Here is a 20404-nt window from a genome sequence, read left to right on the forward strand (position 1 = left end):
TTTTTGAACAATCAATTGTGCACTAGATGAAAAAATATATTTTAATTAATAATTTCGTGAGATTCCATTAACAAATATCAAGAGTATAATTTTGATATGAATTTGAACCTTGTGAATTTCCTTCTGGTGTTGTTGTTTCAGTTGTGTCATTTGATGTGCCTTGTATTTCTTCAGTTGGAACTGTTGGATATGATTTTCTTAATACTGGTGGTACAAAATGACCAGCTGATAAATCTCTCTTGGGCATTTGTTCCTAAAGAAAAACAACAAAATAAATAAACTGCTTTGTACCCTTTTTTCTTGATATTTTTTTTATATCTTACTTTGGGTTTTGAAGGGGGTAATATAATACCCGTGACGAGACCAAGAATACTTGTTGTTAGACCAATTAATTGTACACCAGCTAATGGTGATAAACCTCGTCTAACAAGACCTAATGATAAAAATGCTACTTGTGTGAGTATTGGAGCAACACCAAGTGCTTTTGTTGCTGTACCAGCAAGTTGTCCACCACCAACACTTGGTCCATAAGCAAAACATAAATTATGTCGATCAACCTGAATAAAAAATTATTACATAATATTATTTAAATAAATTTATTTATATATTATATTTAATTTTATAAAATAAATAATACTTTTGAAGAAATATTATTTTTTTTAATTAGTCAATAAAGATATTATCATAAATATCATAGTAGAATTAATTAATTAATTTTGACACTAGATTAAAAATATTTAATTGATGATTTGATAAAAAATTTCATGTTGAAAATACTTGAAGAAAATTTAATAAATTTATTTTTATATAAATCACAAATAACTAAATAGAAATAAAATTTAAAAAATATATTATTTATTAAATTGTTAAATAAATAATTATAAAATAAATAAACTTACCAAATGTTTTAGTAAAAGATATAATAATCCAAATGGTGTTATTAAAGGACATGCAACACTGTATACTGTTGTCATTGTAAATACAAGTAATAACCATGCATAATGTGCACCCAATGGAAAATCCCATATAACTGCTTTTCGTACATGTACACGTTCAGCTCTACTTCTTGCTAAACAAAGTCTAATTGCATATAATGCAAGTTCTGGAAATCTAACTAATTCTAGTGCACTTCCAAGTAGCGCTGATGTTATGATATAATTAACAAAAAATGCACCCTAAAATTAAACAAAAAATAAAAAACAAATCAATTAATTAGAAAAAGTAAAAGGAAAGTAAAATAAAATAAAATAAATCATGTTTACCTGATCAGCAAGAAAAACACATTTTAATCGACTTGATGAATCACTGTTAAATAAATTTTGTGCAGTTGTTAATCCTAAACTTGGAAATATAAGTACCATAACTAATAAAAATATTAATGTTTTTTTCATAACAGCACGATTAAGACCACTTTTTGTCCAATGTCTTACTAATGATTCACTTCTAGCAACTAATACTGGCATTAATGCAGCAACACTAACAAGTAATAATGTTGCTGAAAATGAATATATTAATGGAAAATTTTGAAAATCAGGTAATACTTTTAATGATTGTATAACTGATACAATAAATGATGGTGTTGTTGCAAAAAATAAAAATACTAATAAACCTAAATTAATAATTGCTGCATTAAAATACCAACATGGTTTTGGTACACTTAAATTTTCCCATAATATATCTGATGGTAATGGTGCTTGTTCAACAACCCATGTATTACTTGTTGATGAACGTAATTGACGTCTCATTGTTCTAGCATTATCAGATGTTGATAATGTTACAAATGCAACACCAAGTGGTTTACTTAATGATACTTTTTTTTCTTCTTCAAATAATGCTGTTAAACGTATTTCTTCTTGTGTATAAAAATCAAGTGCATCAATTTTATTATTACAACAACAACCAATTATTTGTCCAAATGAATGAGGATATAATTTTAATGATTCTCTACGACGATTATAATTTTCACAATATAAACGTGCTTGTTCAGCACAATCACGTTGTGAATCAAGTTCTGATAATCTTTGTATATCATGTGCTAATGTTATATCTGTAACTTGTAATGTTGGAAATGCTTCAAGAAAATATTGCATTAAACTATTTGTATTACAATATTCTTTTGGTATATCACTTATTAATAATGTACGTGCAGCTATTTCACCAGCTGGTCTAACTTCATGTACTTGTTTCATATATTTTCTCATGAAAAATACACCAATTGGTAAATATGATAATATTATTATTGTATGTACCCACATCCATGCTGATAATGGATCAAGATTTGACATTGTCGTATGACTAAATGCTGAATTACTAGCTTGTAATGTACCACTTAAATTTATTGGTAATCCTATAAACAATGATACAAATAACATCATTGTTGTTAATATTATTAAATGACGTTGAAATGATATGTATAATAGTCCATCTGGTCCAGCTCTACTCAATAATTCTCGGTCTCTATATATATATTAAATTAAAAAATATTTATATTTAGTATATAAGTAAGTATGTTACTTTTTCGTTTTTTTATGTATCAACTTACGTAATTTTAAATGCTGTTTTAATCCATGTAAAATAACCATTATCAATACCAGATAATTTTGCATTTGTTGTTAATGTTTCACCAGCAGGTACAACAATTGTATCAACATCTTCATGTTCACCATAAAATAATTCCATCCATCTACTATTATCATTTTTATGTAGTAATGCAAGTCGTCCATAATTCCAAGCTTTTTTTCTCAATAAAATAAATAATATCACAAGTATCTAATGACAATAAAAATAATAATTATTAGCTATAAATATTATTAATAGATATATAATAATAAATAAATAATTAATAAAACTTACAAAAAAACCAGCTAAATTAATAAGAAATGTTGCTGGTATACGATTAAAAACATCTGGTATAATTGTTGAATTAAAATTTGATGGTGTTGGACATGTAAAGTTGCTAAGTTTTAATAAAAAAATAAAAAATTAATTATTATAATAATACACGTCATTGTTTACTATATTACTATTATTATTATTTCAATTGTTTCAATGAAAATGAAAAAAATGTGTTAGCTTATAAATACAATGGTATAATTAAATATTAATTAATAATTTACTCACTCCATCATTGACAATACGCTAACTGTATTGTTAATGTTATGAAAATCCATTATTGTTATTTAGATTTTTTTTCAACTTCAAAAATTGTCATGTTCACAAATAAAATATTTGACATATCCGTAATTCCGTATGCTTACTGTTTCTTTTATTTTTTTTTTTAGTTAATTAGGTTTACTATGATTTCATTGGTAAAAAATTTTAGTGGAACACAACTAGACACAACAACATCAACAGTGATTAAATACTCCAAAAAATTTTTTTATCTCTTATTATTGTACTATTAATTTAGTCAAGTCTAACCTCTCTCTCTTTTGCTCTCACACTCTTTTTTTTTTATTATTATTTTTATCACCTCTCTACACACCTACGCAGAATAAATAGGTATAGAATTATTTACACACACACAAATACGTATTATAATAATAAATAAAATTTACTTTATTAGTTGAAATAAAATTTTTTAATTAAAAGCCAAAGGTAATACGTCATTAATTATTTATAAAAAAAACCAGTATAAATTTTTTAACAATAAATTGAGTTTACAATGTTGATTGTCATGATGAATGAGTAATAACTTGTTTTTTATTATTATTATTATTTTTTTTATCTAAAATGATATAAATATATATTTTTAAAAATATTTATTTACAATAATTGTTTATTATCTTTTATTATTATTTATAAGTATATTATTATTCACGATCAGAAAATTCTTGACTCGATAAATTATAAAAATGTGAATCAGAATTTTCCAAAAGATTATTTGGCTCATCAAATTCAAGAACTTCTCCATCACCCATGACTAATACTCTGTAAAATAAATAAATGTTTTTTTTTATTATTAACAATGACATGACAAGAAAAATATTGATTAAATAAATTGTTATTGAGAATATTATTTAGTTAATTTTTTTATCTGTATAATAATTGATAAGATATGTTTAAAATGATAGTAGAGATAATAAAATAACAATGGATTGATATTTACCGATCACAATGCATTATTGTCCTGATCCTATGTGCAATTGTTATGACAGTTGAACATCTAAATGCTGATTTAATAGTATTTTGTATTGCCCGATCAGTTTCATAATCAATATTTGCTGTTGCTTCATCAATACATAGTATTCTAGCATTATGTAATATTGCTCTTACTAAACAAAATAATTGTTTTTGTCCAGCACTTAAATTACTACCATTTTCATCAATAATACCATCAAGACCACCAAGTCTATTAACTAATTCAGTTAATTTACATTTTTCAATTGTTTTATTTATTTGATAATCTGGATATTCATCAAGTGGATCAATATTATTTCTAATACTACCAGAAAATAAAAATGGATTTTGTGGTATTATACATAATCTTGATCTTAATGAATTTAATTTTAATGATTTAATATTAACATTGTCAATTAATATTGATCCATTGTCAATTTCAACAAGTCTAAATAATGTATTAAATAATGATGATTTACCAGCTCCAGTTCTACCAACAATACCAATTTTTTCAGCAGGTCTTGTTTTAAATGTAACAAAATTTAATGATGGTAAATAATGTTCTCTATAACGTAATACAACATTATTAAATTCAATAACACCTTGACCTGGCCAAGCATACGGTGGATTATCACCAGTATTATTTTCAACTGGTACATTTTCTAAATATTGTTTTATTCTTTCAACAGATATCATTTCACGTTCTGTTTCTGTAAATGTATTAACAACACCAGATAATAATGTTGTTACTGATAATGCATAAGTTATTGATAAACCAATTAAACCTGGATCAGCAACGTCAAATTGATGTTGTAATACAGCCATTAAACAAACACCAGCTAATAATGCAATACCAATAAATTGTAATCTAAGTGCTAACCATTGACCAGCAGCAAATGATGAAAATATTGTTTTTTGATTTAATTCAAGGTATATTTCATTGTCATGTTTAAATCTTGGAACTGATCTAAATGCCCGTATGCAACTTAAACCTTGTAGTGTTTCATTAAAATGTGTATAAAGTGGTGATAATGATGTACTTGATATACGCTTTAATTCACGTGATGTCAAACGATAATGATGTTGAATCCAATGATATATTGGTACTAGTGGAGCAAATATTAAAAATATCCAAGGTAATCCATATGATGTTATAATTAGTGTACCAATTAAAGCAAATAATTGTGATAATAATATATTTGATATAAATGGCAATGAATCATCAACTGTATATGTATCTGATGAAAATCTATTTAATATTCTTCCCAATGATTGTGAATCAAAGAAATTTAATTTTGCATTTATAATTGTTTTTAATAAATTTTTATGCATTGTTTTTGCTGAATTAATACCACCATATGCAAATAAAAATGCACGAATCAAAGTAAATATTGTATTTAATAAAGCCAATATAGCATAAATTGTTAAATAATAATTATTTGTATTTTTATCAATATCAAGATATTCTTCTTTTGATATTGATGAACTATTAAATGTTGTATTTACATGTGTCACCCAAATTGATAGCCAAAGATCAGTCATATTTTTTGAACTTTGCATTAATATCATTGATAATATTATTGATACAACAAGTGATCTACCAACTGCATTAAAATATGTACCATAAACACCAAATTTAACTGTTCCTTTTTCAATATATTCATCATCCAACATTGTATCGTTATCATTATTATCATTATCTTCAAATTTATCATTATTTAATGTTTGATTATTTGATAATAAATTCATATTTGTTTCAATGGATATTGATGACAATAAATAATCATCTAAATCAGGTAATATATCTGTTGGATTACCTTGTTTTATAATTTTACCATTTGACATTTCAACAATTAAATCAGCATGAATTAAATATTTTGTTTGATGTGTACATATTATACGTGTTTTATTTTTTAATAAACCTAATATAACATTTTGAAATATATATTTTGCAACATTTGCATCAAGTGTTGCAAATATATCATCAAGCAAATATATTTTTTTATCAGCATAAACAGCACGTGCAAGTGATATTCTTGTTTTTTGTCCACCAGATAATGTATTACCAGCATCACCAATACCAGTTAAATCTCTTTTTGGTAATGATAATAAATCATCAGTTAATGCACAACATTTTATAACATTTTTATATTTATTATATTCATATGTTTTACCAAATAATATATTATCACGTATTGTACCACGTTGTAACCATGGTATTTGTTTAACATATCCAAAACCATTTTCTAAATCTGATATTCCAACATCGCCAGTAAGTTTTGTTATTTCAGCTAATAAACCATCTAATAATAATGATTTTCCACTGCCAATTTTTCCCATTATTCCAACTAGCTGTCCTTTTTTTATATTTAAATTAAGTTCTTTAAGTAAAAATGTTTTATCACTCTCAAATGATACATTTTTTTTTGTTGTTGTTGCTGCTGCTGCTGTTACTGATGTTGATGGTGCTGATATAATTGAATCAGGTGATACTTCAAGATTATCTAAATTATCAGCATTATCATTGACAGTAAATGCAGCATTTTTAAGCATAACATCAATACCATCTGGTGGATCAGTATAAAATGTTGATGTATCAAGATCATCAAGATTTAATAATCTTTGTATTCTTTTAATAGACACCCAAGCTTCTGTTAAACCATTTAATACCCATGGTAGTGCATTTAATGGACCAATTAACATATTCATTAATGCCATACTTGTAAAAACAGTTTGTGCATCAAGTTGATTACCAAATAAAACATAAGTTGTAAATGTTAATATTGATATTAATACAGGTGTTGTTGCCCAAAAATAAACACACAATGCATCCAAGTATTTTCTACCTTGAAGATATTTAATTTCTCCATTACGTAATTTAATAATTTTATCAAGAAAATGTTCTTCCCAAACATTTAATTTAATTGTTGTTAAACCACGTAGTACTTCACCAATTAAACGTACACGTTGATCTTTAAAATTCATCATTTTTGTACTTAATTGACCAATTTTATTAGCTATATATTTATTAATTGGTATTAATATTATTGTAAATAATATACCAGCAATAAATGACATACCAATTTGTTTATATAATAAATATAATGTTACTATTAATTGAAATGGTATACTCCAAAATGTATGAAAACTTGGACAAGAATTTACAATTCTATCACAATCAGTACTCATAAAATTAACAATTTCACCAAATGTAAATTCAATATTTAATTTATTATTTGATGAATTTAATGTTTTACGATAAACTAATGTTATAACAGTACTACGTATTTTTAAACCAACAATATTCATCCAAAAATTAAAATGTGTTATTGCAAATGATCCAATTAATGTTGATAAAAACATTAAAAATGCATATAAATAACCATATGATATTGGTTTATCTTTATCTTCAATAAAACTAACAAGTTTATTAAGAAGTATTGGTCCAACAAAACCACAACAATCAGCAATAAATTTTAATAATCCAACAGCATAAAATTGCCAACCAAAACAATTATGTAGTAGCTTTAATAATGATATTTTATTATTATTAATATTATTAATATATGATTGATTGTTGTTGTCATTATTGACATATAAATTTATTTGTCGTCTTGTTGTTTTTTTAATAAATTTATCAATTTCATAGCTAATATAACCAGTTGTTATGTGTTCTGGTAAATCATATAAATCATCAGGATTTTTTAATGTACTTCTAACACCTTTTTCCATTAATGGTGTTACCCAATGAAATAATAAATTTGATAAAAATGTTGAATCTTCCATTGCTGTACCAAGATAATTTGGATCATGTTCTTCCATAAAATGTACATATGATGTTACTGGTGAATTTAAAAGACTAGTATTTTCATTAATTTCTGTATAACGTGAATTTCTTGATTGTCTATTTCTATCATCAGCACTTGGTAATAATGTTAAAAAATATAATATCATAAATGTCACAACAGCAATACTAAATATTAATGATAAATTTGGAATAACATCATTTGTACTTGGATGTTTAATATGAGTACGTAATATAAGTATTGATGTACCAATTAACATAAATATAATTGCCCTGATAATAACAGGACCACGTAAACTCAGTCTTGATCCTCGTTGAAGACTAAGTATAAAACAAAAATGTACAGCCCAAGCAAGACCCTCAGTTGCTGCTATCATATAATCAATTGGATTTGCTGATGTTGCTTGATTATCATAATGATAATTATCATCATTTATTGAAAAATACTCGGTACAATTATTTTTCAATAAAATATTGTATTGAGAACGTGAGTATTTTAATATTGAAGATATATTTTTTTTTGAATCTGGTACTAATGTTGTATTTACTAAAATTATATATGCACGAATTATTGGTAATATTATCAAGCATATTGTTATTATTAATCTCGAGGTTATTGCCCAATGAGTGTATCTTTCTTGATGATGACTTGATGATAATTTTTTGCCACAATAATAGGCTGATGTTATTGCCAAGAGAGCTAATGTTGGCATCTGTAAAAAAGCATGTATTGTTAATTTGTTGAGGAAATATATGATATTTTTTTTACCTGAAGATATAACTGTTGAAAACAAAGACCATTTGCATTGGGATTTAGAGATCCAGTGTTGTCTTGGGAACCACAAAAATCTTCCCAGTTCCATGACCATTTATTTTGTTCTAATAATAATGTACACTTATCCATTGTATTCTAATTAATGCAAATACAAGTAGATGATTAATATGCCAATTTTAGCTGGAACCAAATGAAATATATTTATTGTACTTACTGTGTTTTTGATGCATCTAGCTTTAGTACATGTTTAAAATAATTTTTCACTTTTCATTTCTTTTGTTTATCATGGTTATTACTTATATTTAAATATCAATTTAAATATAATATTTGAAATTTGATTAGCTGTCACTGTACTTTTTTATAATTTCTTTTATTTATCTTTTTTTTTTACACGTCAAAGAGAGGTTGGGTTTAAGACAGTTTAAGAGCTGGTGTAAAATCAGCTGCTTCCGACAAGTGGTGACGAATATTTAATCATTTTTTTTTTTTTTATTCTTGATTTGTGTTTATTTGTGTACTTAAAAAAAACTGTTATCATTTCAATCAGCTGGTCAATTAACAAAAAGCTAAAAAACTATTAACGAGGATTTATAGTTTTGAAAACTAAGCAACTTGATTAATTATTTGAATAAATATTTATGTAAAGAATATAAACAATTAAGGTAAATATTGATTGACAGCAATTGACAGAATTTTGTAAACAAAAAAAAAACTAACCTACAATATTTTATCATCTAAAATTAGATAAACAAACAACAAAAATTATTAAATAATTATTAATAATAATGCTTGAAGAAACAGAATCACCAATGAAAAATGAAATTCTGGATAAAGTTGCAAATTCATCAGCAATATTTAAACGTCAAAAAAGAGATGAGCCAGAATTAACAATTGAAGAACAAGTTGCAAATTCAATAGCAATAATTAAACGTCAAAAAAAAGATGAACCAGAATTAACAATTGAAGAAAAATACAAAATAGCAAATGATTTATTAGACAAAAATCATGTATTATTTTTAGCAAAATTTGGCAAATATTTAAATGTAAAATTATTAGATTTTTTTACTGGAACAAATAACTATGAGCTAACATTTTATATTGAAAAATTAAAAAGATATTTTAATAATGAAACAAGATATATTGATATTAAAAATCGTAGATATGAAGCATTAAAAGTATTAATTGAACAAGAAGATTATTTTAGTGAAGTTGAAATGATGAGAAGAAATCCATTATTATATGATCATTTAATTGGTAAATATTTAACTGAAGATGATATTAAAACAAGAGATAATTTAGATACAAAAAATATAACATTTGTTAATTTATTAATGGAAAAAATTGATCGTGATGGTATTCAAAATTTAAAGAAAAAACAACAAGATGATGAGGATGAAGTTTTTGAAGAATTTGATTCTGATTCAGATGAATCTGATGATGAAGAAAAAAATAATATAAAATGGGGTGAAATGGATAATTGTGATGGTAAAAAATTAAAAGATCATAATAAAAATAGTAATAATAATAGTAAAAAAAACATACAATGTTTTGATATTAATTATGAAGAACAGCAAATGTTAAAAAAAGAATTTATCACGCATATGTATCAAAGTTTTCTCGATGGGAAAGATAAAGATTTTGATTATAGGTATTATATTTAAAATTAATTTATAATATTGAGTTTGATATAATTTTTAAGAATAAAAAATAATTATTTAATTTATTACAGTACTGTTGATGACAATGAGATGTATGACAATGTTGACATCAGAGAACAAGATGAAGAGGAAAAATATTTTGATTCAGAAACTCCAGATGAATCAACACAATTGGAAAATCAAAAAATTGATGATAACGAGTCAGATGATGAATTGGAGATATACATGAAAACATTACAGGTCAATTAACTTCAATTAAATGATGTTAATTATTACTAATATTTATTATCATTGATGGTAATTAGAAATATTAATTATTTCATCTAGGAAAAAGAGAAGAACCAGGATTAAAATGCTGATGAATTATATCCTCAAAGTAAATATAATAATTAAACAAATAAAAAAAATAAAAAACAGATTAATTTTTAATTAAAAAAATAATACTTATTTATGAATGAGTTAATTACTTTTTATCGTTTAAATAATAAAAACCTCAAAGCTATGGAAAAAAAGCTCTTTATAATGAATTTTAATCTCAAAATAATTGACTAAAAAGCAAATAATACATGCTTTTATTGAAAATTTTTAATATTAAAAAATACCTTTATTTAGTATTATAATACAACAATAAAAAAAAAATTATTTCTTGATAAACTAAGAAGGTTCCCATTAAAATAAAATGGAGTATTAAAATTCAATATAAAAAATTGTATAGAAATTTTTTTTTTTTCTACATTGATGCTTGTGATAAAATTGAAAAATGATAAATTTTTATTTTATTATTATTGTTAAATTGAAGAATTTTTATATTATAAAAAAAAAAAAATTGCATAGTAAAATCAATATGATAAATATTTATTTGTTTCTTAAAAGATTTAATTCAAATAAATTTACTAATTTATGAAATTAGTAAAAAATGAGTCAAAGAGAATTATTTTGGAAAGAAATACGAGAGGCTTTTTTTTTTTTAAATGTATTTTATGAATGAAACCAAAGCTTACATTAACAGGTGGCCTTTACTACGCAGTTGAAATCGATCTAGTTGCTATATATTCTAAGAATATTTCGACGAAATCCCTGGAGAGCTTTACCTCATTTCTTGGATATTTTTCTAGCTAATGAAAAAAATAAGACATTCATGACAAACATACAATATTTGTGTGGAATATTATAAATAAATATAATATTAAAATTTGACGAAATCATGACAAACCTTGGGGAATCAAAATAAACGAATAAAAAATATAATATAAATATGAAAATCATTTGATTATTTACACAATATATATTTGAATATTATTTTAGTCAATTTATTCATGAATCCTTTTATTTTTTATTTTTTTCTTTTTATACATAAAAAATATATTAAAATTCATTTTTTTTTTTAGATTTATTTTTGATTTATTTTCAATAAACTTTATTTGTTTTTATTTTAACGTTATTTGTTTATAATAATAAAATAAACTGTTTATATTTCTATAATTAAAATTTACATTGAAATATATGAGCTATTTATTCAGAGAACTGTAAAACAGTTATATGAATTTTATAGAGATTTTTTTTCCGTTCAATTTTATTCTAAAAATAAAAAAAGGGGAATAAAAACGTGATAACATTTTATCAACATTTCACAATGACCAAAAACATGAGTTATATTTTTATATCAGTGAATAGGAAGTACAAGAAAATTAATTTATCATGATAAAAAAAAAGAAGAATATTTTTTCCAAATGAAATAAATTTTTTTCCGGATGTTGATTGGAAAATATTCTGAAATATTTTTTTTCATTTATTTACCTACTTATTATCATTATATTTTTTTTTTGATCTACGTAAGATATATATATTATTTTCCAAGTTTTTCTACAACCACTATATTTTATTTTATTTTTTTGATTCAGCTCAGCAACAAGCCACGCGGCAAGCAATGACTGACGTCAATGACAACCCTCTTTTTACCACCCTATTCAAGATTCTCCCTCTTGCTAAAAACATCCCTCATTGTTTATAAACTTCTCCTTCTTTTATACGCTTCCCCTAACAGGCTTTTTCTTTTATTTCTATTTTGAAACCCACGCACTGTTTTACCTCCACCTATCACTGAACATCAGAAGATCCTGGATGTTTTTTTTTTTTCTTTTTTACTTTACTTTTCCTGTAACCCCTCAGCTTACTACCTGTCTTGATTTTTTTTTTTTTTTTTCAACCACTCCTTTTCCACTAGGCAATTGCGTGTCATTTCGTTAACATCATTTATTATTATTGCAGTCTTTTAAGCAAACGATTTATTTATTTTTTTTTATCAATAAATGAATATTCCTGGAGCTTTTTTTATTATATTATAAATCTATCCAGTTGGGCTTATGATAACTTTAATAAATAAATAAATAAATCATATAATTGTATTTATTATATGATTATGGACAATAAATTAATTCAATATAATAAAAAAATATAATGAAATGCAAATTGTAATATATTTTTAGAATCAAAATATCGACAGATTGTATTATTTTTTTTGTTTTAGCTGGCGACAGTAAGGTACCAGAAAATTCTGGTTGAAATGACACGTGGGTGTCGATTTATCATGAGATTTGATGGTGGAACAAATAGCAAAAAAATATATACTTGTTAATTATTATTAATTTATTAGTTAATATCAACTATAGTAGAAAAATATTTTAGAAATTTTTTAAGACACAATTTTTATCAAACAATATACAATAAAATTATTTTTTATTACTGTATATTTTTTTGTTTATATTGTATTTTGTTATTTCATTTATTTATGATTTTTATTGAAAAAAAACAATCCTTTATTTTTATACTATACAGGAAATTTGACCCAAATTGAAAAAAAAAGATCTTTACTATTGTACATGTCTATATATTTTTTAAAAAATAGATAAATATAGTTTTTTTTTTCTATTTTAAGATAAAATTTGAAAAAGGTAAAATTATTTTTAAGAAAACTTTAGCAGAGAAAAAAAAAATTGATGAATAAAAACAAGGGTTGGTTGATCGACCGAGACCGCCTACGTATTTTTTGGTCTCTTACGTTTTAACCCCTCTTTTACTACCCCTTAATAAACCCCACTATTTTCTATCCCCATTGCTACCCTGGACATGGTTCTGGAGTGAGGTGTTGGCTCACTTTGGGGTTACCACTTAAACAGTAAACAACTTCTCGATATTTTTAATCAAAAGTTCATAATCAACGAAAAGAAAAAAAAAATAAAATTAAATAAAACAACATTTGCATTGTTTATCAGTGGTTAATTAAGGTAAGATTTATTTTATTTATTTCTAAAAGCTATACAATACTAAATTAAAAACCTTTGCATTATGTCTGACTATAATCGAGTTGTTCTACTTAAATTAAAAAAAAAATAACTGAAGCTACAAATTTAAATAAATAATTTTCATTTTATTCATCAACATACTGTATTTATATGAAAAAAAAAAAATTAATTATACTTATTCATTCGTAATTTTAATTTTTAAGTAGAAAAATTCGATTATAGTCAGACGAAATATTAGTTTTTTATTTTTTTTTAGTTTAAATTAATTTTTCAACAAATTCTTTATCAAACTTAGAATAAATTTATCGGGTATTTTCTTTTATCATACTGTAATCTGTAGTAAATCAATATAAATAAAAAAATAAAAATGATTCATTGATAAAAATTTAGATGTGAAGTAGGCTGTGTGTTAGCCAACCGCCTTTGAGTTTGTCTGCCGCAACAAGTGTTTGATTTTTATTTTTTATTTTTATATTTTCATTTTAATAAATTCATTTTCATTCCACTTTAAAGGCTCAACTATATACACCATCTGTCAAATGATATTATCATATAAAAAAAAGCAAACTTATATTAAATATATTAACAAAATAAAATAATTTTTTTAATTTATAAAAAAAAAAAACTTAACGCTTTTAATGATAATTTTTTTGTTGATAATTTTTTAAATATTATATATTTATTTTATTTTAGATGTTTTTCATCGGTTTACGTGTATTCCTCGTTGGAATTATTCTGGTAGTTGTTGATGGCCTAGCAATTGGACTTCTCGAGGATGTAACTAAAGCTGATCAAGTCATGCGACCAAAAGGTAATAAATAATTAAAAAAAAAAAAATTAATTAATTAAAAAAAAATATAATTTAAAGAAAAAATAATTTTTTATTAGTTAAAAGAGCACAAGAATTACTTATGTTTGGAAATCAACAAAATCGTAGACCAGAAAGTCCATCAGCAATTGCAACAGATGATCTAACACCAAGTGCTGAAAAACGTTGGTTAATTTATTAATTAATTATTAGTTTATATATTTGTATTTATATTAAAATAATCATTGACTTGTTTTATTGATTTAGGAACACTTGGAACATCTGGTCTTGAAGATGTTAAAGCAGCACTAGCAGATGGTGAAACATTTAATCATCAAAATCCAAAACAACAAATTACATGGGGTCATCTTGGTGAAAGTATTCCTCAACGTGAACAAAACTATGAGTAAGTTTAATTAAAATATATTAATTAATTTTAAAAAGTTTTATTTTATATAAAGATTATAAGATTATAAGATTATAATTTTTTTTTTCTCAACAAGATATGGCAAAGTTATGATGAACGAGGTCAATGATGAATTACCAAGAGTCTGGGATTTACAACCCTATCCAAGATATTTTGGCCTCGATGATGAACGTCGTAAGCGTTCTGAAAAAACAAGTGTTCCATCATCAGTATCACCAACTCAATCAACAACAACAACAACAACAACAAAATCACCATCAGTAACTTTATCACCATCTCAAAAAATATCAACATCAAGTACCCAGCGACCAAGCACTCGTCTTCAACAATCAAAAAGAAGGTAAATAAAATAATTAATCATTATAATATAAATTACAAACTTAGTATAATAATTTCTAAACTAATAATATACATTTTATACAGAAAAAAAAAGATATAAAATATAGATAACATGATAAAAAGGGTGATAGAGCTTTAAATTAGATAAATTAAATTTTATATAAAATAAAAAAGGTCAAGGTTTTGATTCTCCCTCTTATTTTTAATAAACTCTTGTTGATATTTTATTAAAAGATTAATACAAACAATTTTAATGGAAAACAAAATAAATAATAAAAAACACTTGTACATTTTTTTTTTTTAATTATCATCAATGTCAACTGACATTATCAGTGTTTTTATTATTTTTTTAAAAACCTATTTTATTGAATACCACATTGTCCAAGTATTTCAAATGAAAAAAATAAAATAAAAAGACAATATTCATCGATAATTTTATTCTAGATAAATTAATTTAAATTTACATAATTCAATTAGCAACACCTGACTGATCATTGTAGTTGACATAATTTATATTAAATTCACTTTTTATTCATTTAAATGCTAAGTGAAAAGAAGAAAAATTTAATTAATTTTAATTTTTTTTACCTATAAATATATTAATATGATATTAGCCCAATTATTTTATATCAAAGTGGATTATTAATTTGAAAAATATTTTAATTCAATTAAAATATAAATTCAATGGATATCTGATTATACTGGATAATAGCTGGAGGGCATGATAATATTTTAGTAAATTTATATAACACAATGTACATATTAAATTGTTGAATATACAGATGAAGGAGGATACTTGTATCAGTATAAAATTTAAACACATAGATGTATAATTTCTTCTTTTTTTTTCATTATCAAAGTGTATGTGTAGACTGCGGATTGAAGCAATTTTCGCGTTCGATATTTGTGACGCAAAAGCAGAAAAAAAAAAAAAAAACAAAAATACAGGAGTAGAGGGATAGTTGAGCGCAGAGTTGAGTGGGTGGGCATAGAAAAGCTGAATGGAGAGGCTCCAGGGAAACTGGGTCATATTCAAGTAAAAGAGGGAGAGAATATTTGGATTATTTCCAAAACAATATAGTTGATGTTATGCTGAAGATAACGATATTAAATTTAACCTGGAATTACTGATAGTAAATTATGACATACTGAATATATACATTTTCTTTTTTTTTTTCATAATAAAATTAAATGATTATTTTTATATTAACTCTGACATTTATTTGTCATATGGAATAATAAAATTTCATTAATAAAATTAATAAATAATGATTATATATTTATATATAAATATCATACGGAAAATACTTGTTAAATGTTTTTTATTTATTTTTATTAAATTGCCCTTTTATATTATCATCAAGATAATTTTTTTTTTTTTTTTTCATTTTGTTGTCAACTTGATATTTTCAGGGATAGAAAAAAAAGGAGAATAATGTGTTTTGCTTTTGTAGAACTTTTTTTTTTTTTATCACTGAATTGCGATCAATGGACAATTATTATGAGTTTTATCAAGTTTTCGATGATAAAAGAATAAATTTATTTGACCTTTTTTTTTCTGCATTTATTTATTTATTTATACTAATTAAGTATTATATAGTAAAAAAGTTTGCGAATATTATTTTTTTAATTATTGATGTTTTATTAATGTTTTTATATATTTTTTTTTTTTTAGTTTGCCATTGGTTTATCAAGAGCCACGATACAAACGTGCTCTTATTGATCGTGAGGACCTTTTGACATTGCTTCTTCTCTTGGAAAATCAACAGCCACGTAACAGGTATAATATAATTAAAAAATAAAATTGAATTAATTAATTAATTATTGAGTTATTATCTTCATAATAAATTTATATGTAAAACATTGGAGAGATTTTAATTTGATTTAAATTTTAAATAGAAACTGGCGAAACTGGGGAAATGATGAGTATGAAAATATTGAAGATGATGGAAGTTATCCAGTAATTGAAGATGAAGATTCAAGAGGTAAAATATTAATAAATTCATTGTAAATATTAAATAACAAACATTAATTTATATACATATTTATTTTTGTTAATTTTTAAATTTAAGTTATTAAAATACTCAGTTGAATATTTAACTAATATTTATATGGTAAATAAATTGATTTTAGGTAATGCACAAGTGGATATACCAGTTTATGCACCTCGTCATTTTGGTATTGGTTCTGATATAACACCATCAGAAATTGGAATACCAAGAACTCATCCAATTAATTCATATGAACAATATAATAATCAATACACACCATATGAAAATACACAGTATGGAAATGCTCAATATGGCTCTTTATATCCACATTCAAATTATGATCAACAGCAGCCCGATAAAAGATTTATGATTTCACGTAAACGTTCACAGGTATATTTAATTTTTTAATACAAAATACAATTATATTTCACTCTATATTTGTTCAAGTGGAAAAAATAAATATTTTAATTTTTCTTTTAGGGCTATGATAATTATTCAGGACGTAATTTAAATGATGTCATTGGTTATTCACAATTAATGAATACACAACAACAGGGATATGGTAATTATCCACAGGGAATGTTATATTAATTTATTATAATTACCAAAATCCAAATGAAATATATAAATTGCCTAATTTGGACATAAAGTGTCTTCGGAATGAATAAAATAACTTGAAAAATATATAAAATATTTATAAAATGTTTTTTTTTTTATTTTTTTTATCTCTCATTTCGAAATTATTCAAATTCTTTTTTTATTGACAATTTCTTGTAATTAAATTTTTAAATTTTTTTAAATTTAAATTTTACTTAAAAGAAATTGATTATTTAATTTTTTTTATTCATAAATATACATAACTATATATTAAACTATATCGTGCAAAAAAAAAAAAGAAAAAAAAAAATATGACTGATATAATAACTTTTTTTTTTATAATTAATAATTAATTTGAATATATTTAAATTAATTAAATTTATTGATATCACGTTTTTATTAAAAATGATTATAAAGTAATATAAATAATTGATAAATAATATTTTTTCTATATTCAAAATAACAAAGAAAATAGTCATGTTTTTTTTTTTTTTTTTTTTATTTCAAAGATAAAAATCACCTAAATGTTAGAAAGAAAAAAAAAATATATATATAAATGATATCTCGAGATAGTAAATAATTGTCAATCTCTAAATAATAGCTAATGGATAAAACAAATCAACAAAATAATAATAATAATAAAATAAAATAAAGCTTTACAACCGTATCTACTTCCTGTTTTAATAAAACTCTGCTTAAATTTTGCAACAATTTGCAATAAAAGTGAGTTGATTTCCACAATAAAAAAAAGATTTAAATAAAAATCATATTACAGAGAGTTTTGCTGTCAATTAAATTGCTTTGTTATAAATTAATTAATCACAAAATAATGCGATTAATAAAAGACTTGTTTTATTTTTTAAATTAAAAAATATTGAGCGCCTTTTTTAATGAGACTTGCATATGGAAATATAAATAAATAAATAAATAAATTGTCAATTGACAATTTAAAATCCATGGCTAAATAATTAATTATTTTCAGGAGTGATCAAAGACTGTTTTAAATCAACAATATACTTAAATTCTTTAAATAAATAAAATAAATAAAATCATTAATTTACATAAACTGAAAAAAAAAAAAAATTTCCATAAGTAATTGTCTTGATTAAAATAAAAATTTCTCTTGCACAATAATTTATTTATCAATAAATAATTAAAATTAAAATTCTTGTTAGAAAATATATAGTATTAATATGTCATTTATGTATTAATTTTTTTAATTTTTCTTTTGGCAATGCTCAAGTATTCTCACTTATTCATAAGACAGCACTATTTTCATTTTAATTTAATATTTAAAATAAATGTTTTAAATGTAAAAAACAAGAAAACAACAGAAAACAAACATAATGGCAAATTAATATGAATAAGTTATAGTCATTTTACTGGCGTTAGATATTTATATAAAAGAAAAAAAAAAGAAAAAAAAAATATATATAGTATTTTATTATTAAAGAATAAAAAGGTGCTAATTAAACAGCTGATGGAAGTCGGGTAAGATTTTTAACTATACGTAATATTTATTGTTTCGCAAAAAAAAAAAAAAAAAAAAACCATATATGTACAGTGCTTGATTAATTTTATAATTATCATTATGATTTTTTTTTTAACAAAGAAATATATTGCTAATAGTTTGAAAAAACAAATATTAAATTATTTAATATTATTGGACAATTTGTTTAACATTTAAATTCAATAATTTTGTGCTTTTTGTTTATTTAAACAAAATAATATTCGTGAATGGAAATAATAATGTATACGTAACGAAAAAAAAAAACAAAACTATCAGCTAAAAAGAGATTTTTTTTTTATCAGTGTTATTATGTAATTATATTTAAAAAAAAAAAATATTGATGTTGATGTATTATATAATGTGGATAATTTAAATTTATATATAAATATTTACAGTATTATGTATGATAATTATTTGATGTTTTAATTTTTCATTATGATAATGACTAATGAGTTAGTAATGACAAAGAAAAATTACACTGAGAAAATCAAATTATTCATAAAATATCTGTTTAAAAAAAAAAAAATAAAAGAAAATGTATACATAATTTTATTTGATTGCAAAAAGTATTGATAAAAGTTTTTAAATAATTTTCTTGAAAAAAAAAATTAATTTTTAACTATTTATTTTAAATATAAAATTGAAATATAATATTTTATTGTGAATGGAAATAAAACTGATCAAAGAAAATAGGTGAAAAATATATTGACCGTTTGAAAATTTAATTTTCTTAAAAAAAAAAACATAAAAACAATAAATGAAATTATAAAAAAAAAAAATATTTTCCTAAACTTCAAAACTAAAACAATAAAAAAATTAATAAATGTTATACTTGAGAAGATAATGATTAATGAATAATTGAATGTTTAAGTTTTTTTTTTTTTTTTTTTTTCGTCAATCAATTTTGTTTATTAATTTACAAACTGTAATTCTATTTTTTTAGAAACTAAAACATATCTAGACTGCGTCCCAAAACTTGCTGTCTTTAATAATTCAAGATTATTTTCAATATTAAATTTACCATATATTTATCAGCTGAAAAAATACAAATTTTATTTATTTTTATTATTTAT

The 20404-nt window shown here is 23.0% G+C and overlaps 4 protein-coding genes across 6 annotated transcripts; 2 read left to right on the forward strand and 2 right to left on the reverse strand.

Moving 5' to 3' along the window:
- Positions 1 to 10: 10 nt before the first annotated feature.
- On the reverse strand, positions 11 to 3724 carry LOC122852532 (calcium permeable stress-gated cation channel 1). The gene is made up of 7 exons (XM_044152400.1): positions 3121 to 3724; positions 2854 to 2956; positions 2543 to 2769; positions 1263 to 2457; positions 900 to 1175; positions 324 to 557; positions 11 to 253 (listed from the first exon to the last, which is right to left on the reverse strand). Exons 1-7 carry the CDS (start codon positions 3168 to 3170, stop codon positions 68 to 70), a joined length of 2271 nt encoding a protein of 756 aa, XP_044008335.1. The 5' UTR covers positions 3171 to 3724; the 3' UTR covers positions 11 to 67.
- Positions 3725 to 3734: 10 nt separating this feature from the next.
- LOC122852531 (ATP-binding cassette sub-family C member 10) lies at positions 3735 to 9418 on the reverse strand. 2 transcript variants are annotated; one of them, XM_044152397.1, is made up of 4 exons: positions 8914 to 9418; positions 8694 to 8834; positions 4109 to 8637; positions 3813 to 3930 (listed from the first exon to the last, which is right to left on the reverse strand). In XM_044152397.1, exons 2-4 carry the CDS (start codon positions 8826 to 8828, stop codon positions 3813 to 3815), a joined length of 4782 nt encoding a protein of 1593 aa, XP_044008332.1. In that variant the 5' UTR covers positions 8829 to 8834; positions 8914 to 9418. The 2 variants fall into 2 exon arrangements, with proteins under 2 accessions (XP_044008333.1, XP_044008332.1); XM_044152398.1 differs by lacking the exon at positions 8914 to 9418 and having other exon boundaries at positions 3735 to 3930; positions 8723 to 8801.
- On the forward strand, positions 9250 to 11580 carry LOC122852534 (coiled-coil domain-containing protein 97). 2 transcript variants are annotated; one of them, XM_044152402.1, is made up of 4 exons: positions 9250 to 9361; positions 9444 to 10347; positions 10429 to 10597; positions 10685 to 11580. In XM_044152402.1, the coding sequence occupies exons 2-4, from the start codon at positions 9485 to 9487 to the stop codon at positions 10706 to 10708; spliced, it is 1056 nt and encodes a 351-aa protein (XP_044008337.1). In that variant the 5' UTR covers positions 9250 to 9361; positions 9444 to 9484; the 3' UTR covers positions 10709 to 11580. The 2 variants fall into 2 exon arrangements, with proteins under 2 accessions (XP_044008337.1, XP_044008338.1); XM_044152403.1 differs by having other exon boundaries at positions 9283 to 9361; positions 9495 to 10347.
- A 1888-nt stretch (positions 11581 to 13468) lies between these two features.
- LOC122852533 (prohormone-2-like) lies at positions 13469 to 19378 on the forward strand. Its single transcript, XM_044152401.1, has 9 exons — positions 13469 to 13641; positions 14353 to 14470; positions 14548 to 14652; positions 14735 to 14873; positions 14971 to 15234; positions 16909 to 17013; positions 17133 to 17218; positions 17367 to 17614; positions 17705 to 19378. The coding sequence occupies exons 2-9, from the start codon at positions 14353 to 14355 to the stop codon at positions 17813 to 17815; spliced, it is 1176 nt and encodes a 391-aa protein (XP_044008336.1). The 5' UTR covers positions 13469 to 13641; the 3' UTR covers positions 17816 to 19378.
- The last annotated feature ends 1026 nt before the right edge of the window (positions 19379 to 20404 follow it).

This window comes from Aphidius gifuensis, linkage group LG3 (assembly GCF_014905175.1).
Source record: "Aphidius gifuensis isolate YNYX2018 linkage group LG3, ASM1490517v1, whole genome shotgun sequence".
Classification (NCBI taxonomy): domain Eukaryota; kingdom Metazoa; phylum Arthropoda; class Insecta; order Hymenoptera; family Braconidae; genus Aphidius; species Aphidius gifuensis.

Coding starts and splice junctions, on each gene's coding strand:
- LOC122852532 (XM_044152400.1), bottom strand. CDS start 3,170: ATGGATTTTCATAACATTAACAATACAGTTAGCGTATTGTCAATGATG. Junction 2,957..3,120: donor AGCGTATTGTCAATGATGGA/GTGAGTAAATTA, acceptor ATTAAAACTTAG/CAACTTTACATGTCCAACAC. Junction 254..323: donor TACCCCCTTCAAAACCCAAA/GTAAGATATAAA, acceptor GTTTTTCTTTAG/GAACAAATGCCCAAGAGAGA.
- LOC122852531 (XM_044152397.1), bottom strand. CDS start 8,828: ATGGATAAGTGTACATTATTATTAGAACAAAATAAATGGTCATGGAAC. Junction 8,638..8,693: donor TTCAACAGTTATATCTTCAG/GTAAAAAAAATA, acceptor GCTTTTTTACAG/ATGCCAACATTAGCTCTCTT. Junction 3,931..4,108: donor ACAATAATGCATTGTGATCG/GTAAATATCAAT, acceptor TTTATTTTACAG/AGTATTAGTCATGGGTGATG.
- LOC122852534 (XM_044152402.1), top strand. CDS start 9,485: ATGCTTGAAGAAACAGAATCACCAATGAAAAATGAAATTCTGGATAAA. Junction 10,348..10,428: donor GATAAAGATTTTGATTATAG/GTATTATATTTA, acceptor AATTTATTACAG/TACTGTTGATGACAATGAGA. Junction 10,598..10,684: donor TATACATGAAAACATTACAG/GTCAATTAACTT, acceptor TATTTCATCTAG/GAAAAAGAGAAGAACCAGGA.
- LOC122852533 (XM_044152401.1), top strand. CDS start 14,353: ATGTTTTTCATCGGTTTACGTGTATTCCTCGTTGGAATTATTCTGGTA. Junction 14,471..14,547: donor TCAAGTCATGCGACCAAAAG/GTAATAAATAAT, acceptor ATTTTTTATTAG/TTAAAAGAGCACAAGAATTA. Junction 17,219..17,366: donor TGAAGATGAAGATTCAAGAG/GTAAAATATTAA, acceptor AATTGATTTTAG/GTAATGCACAAGTGGATATA.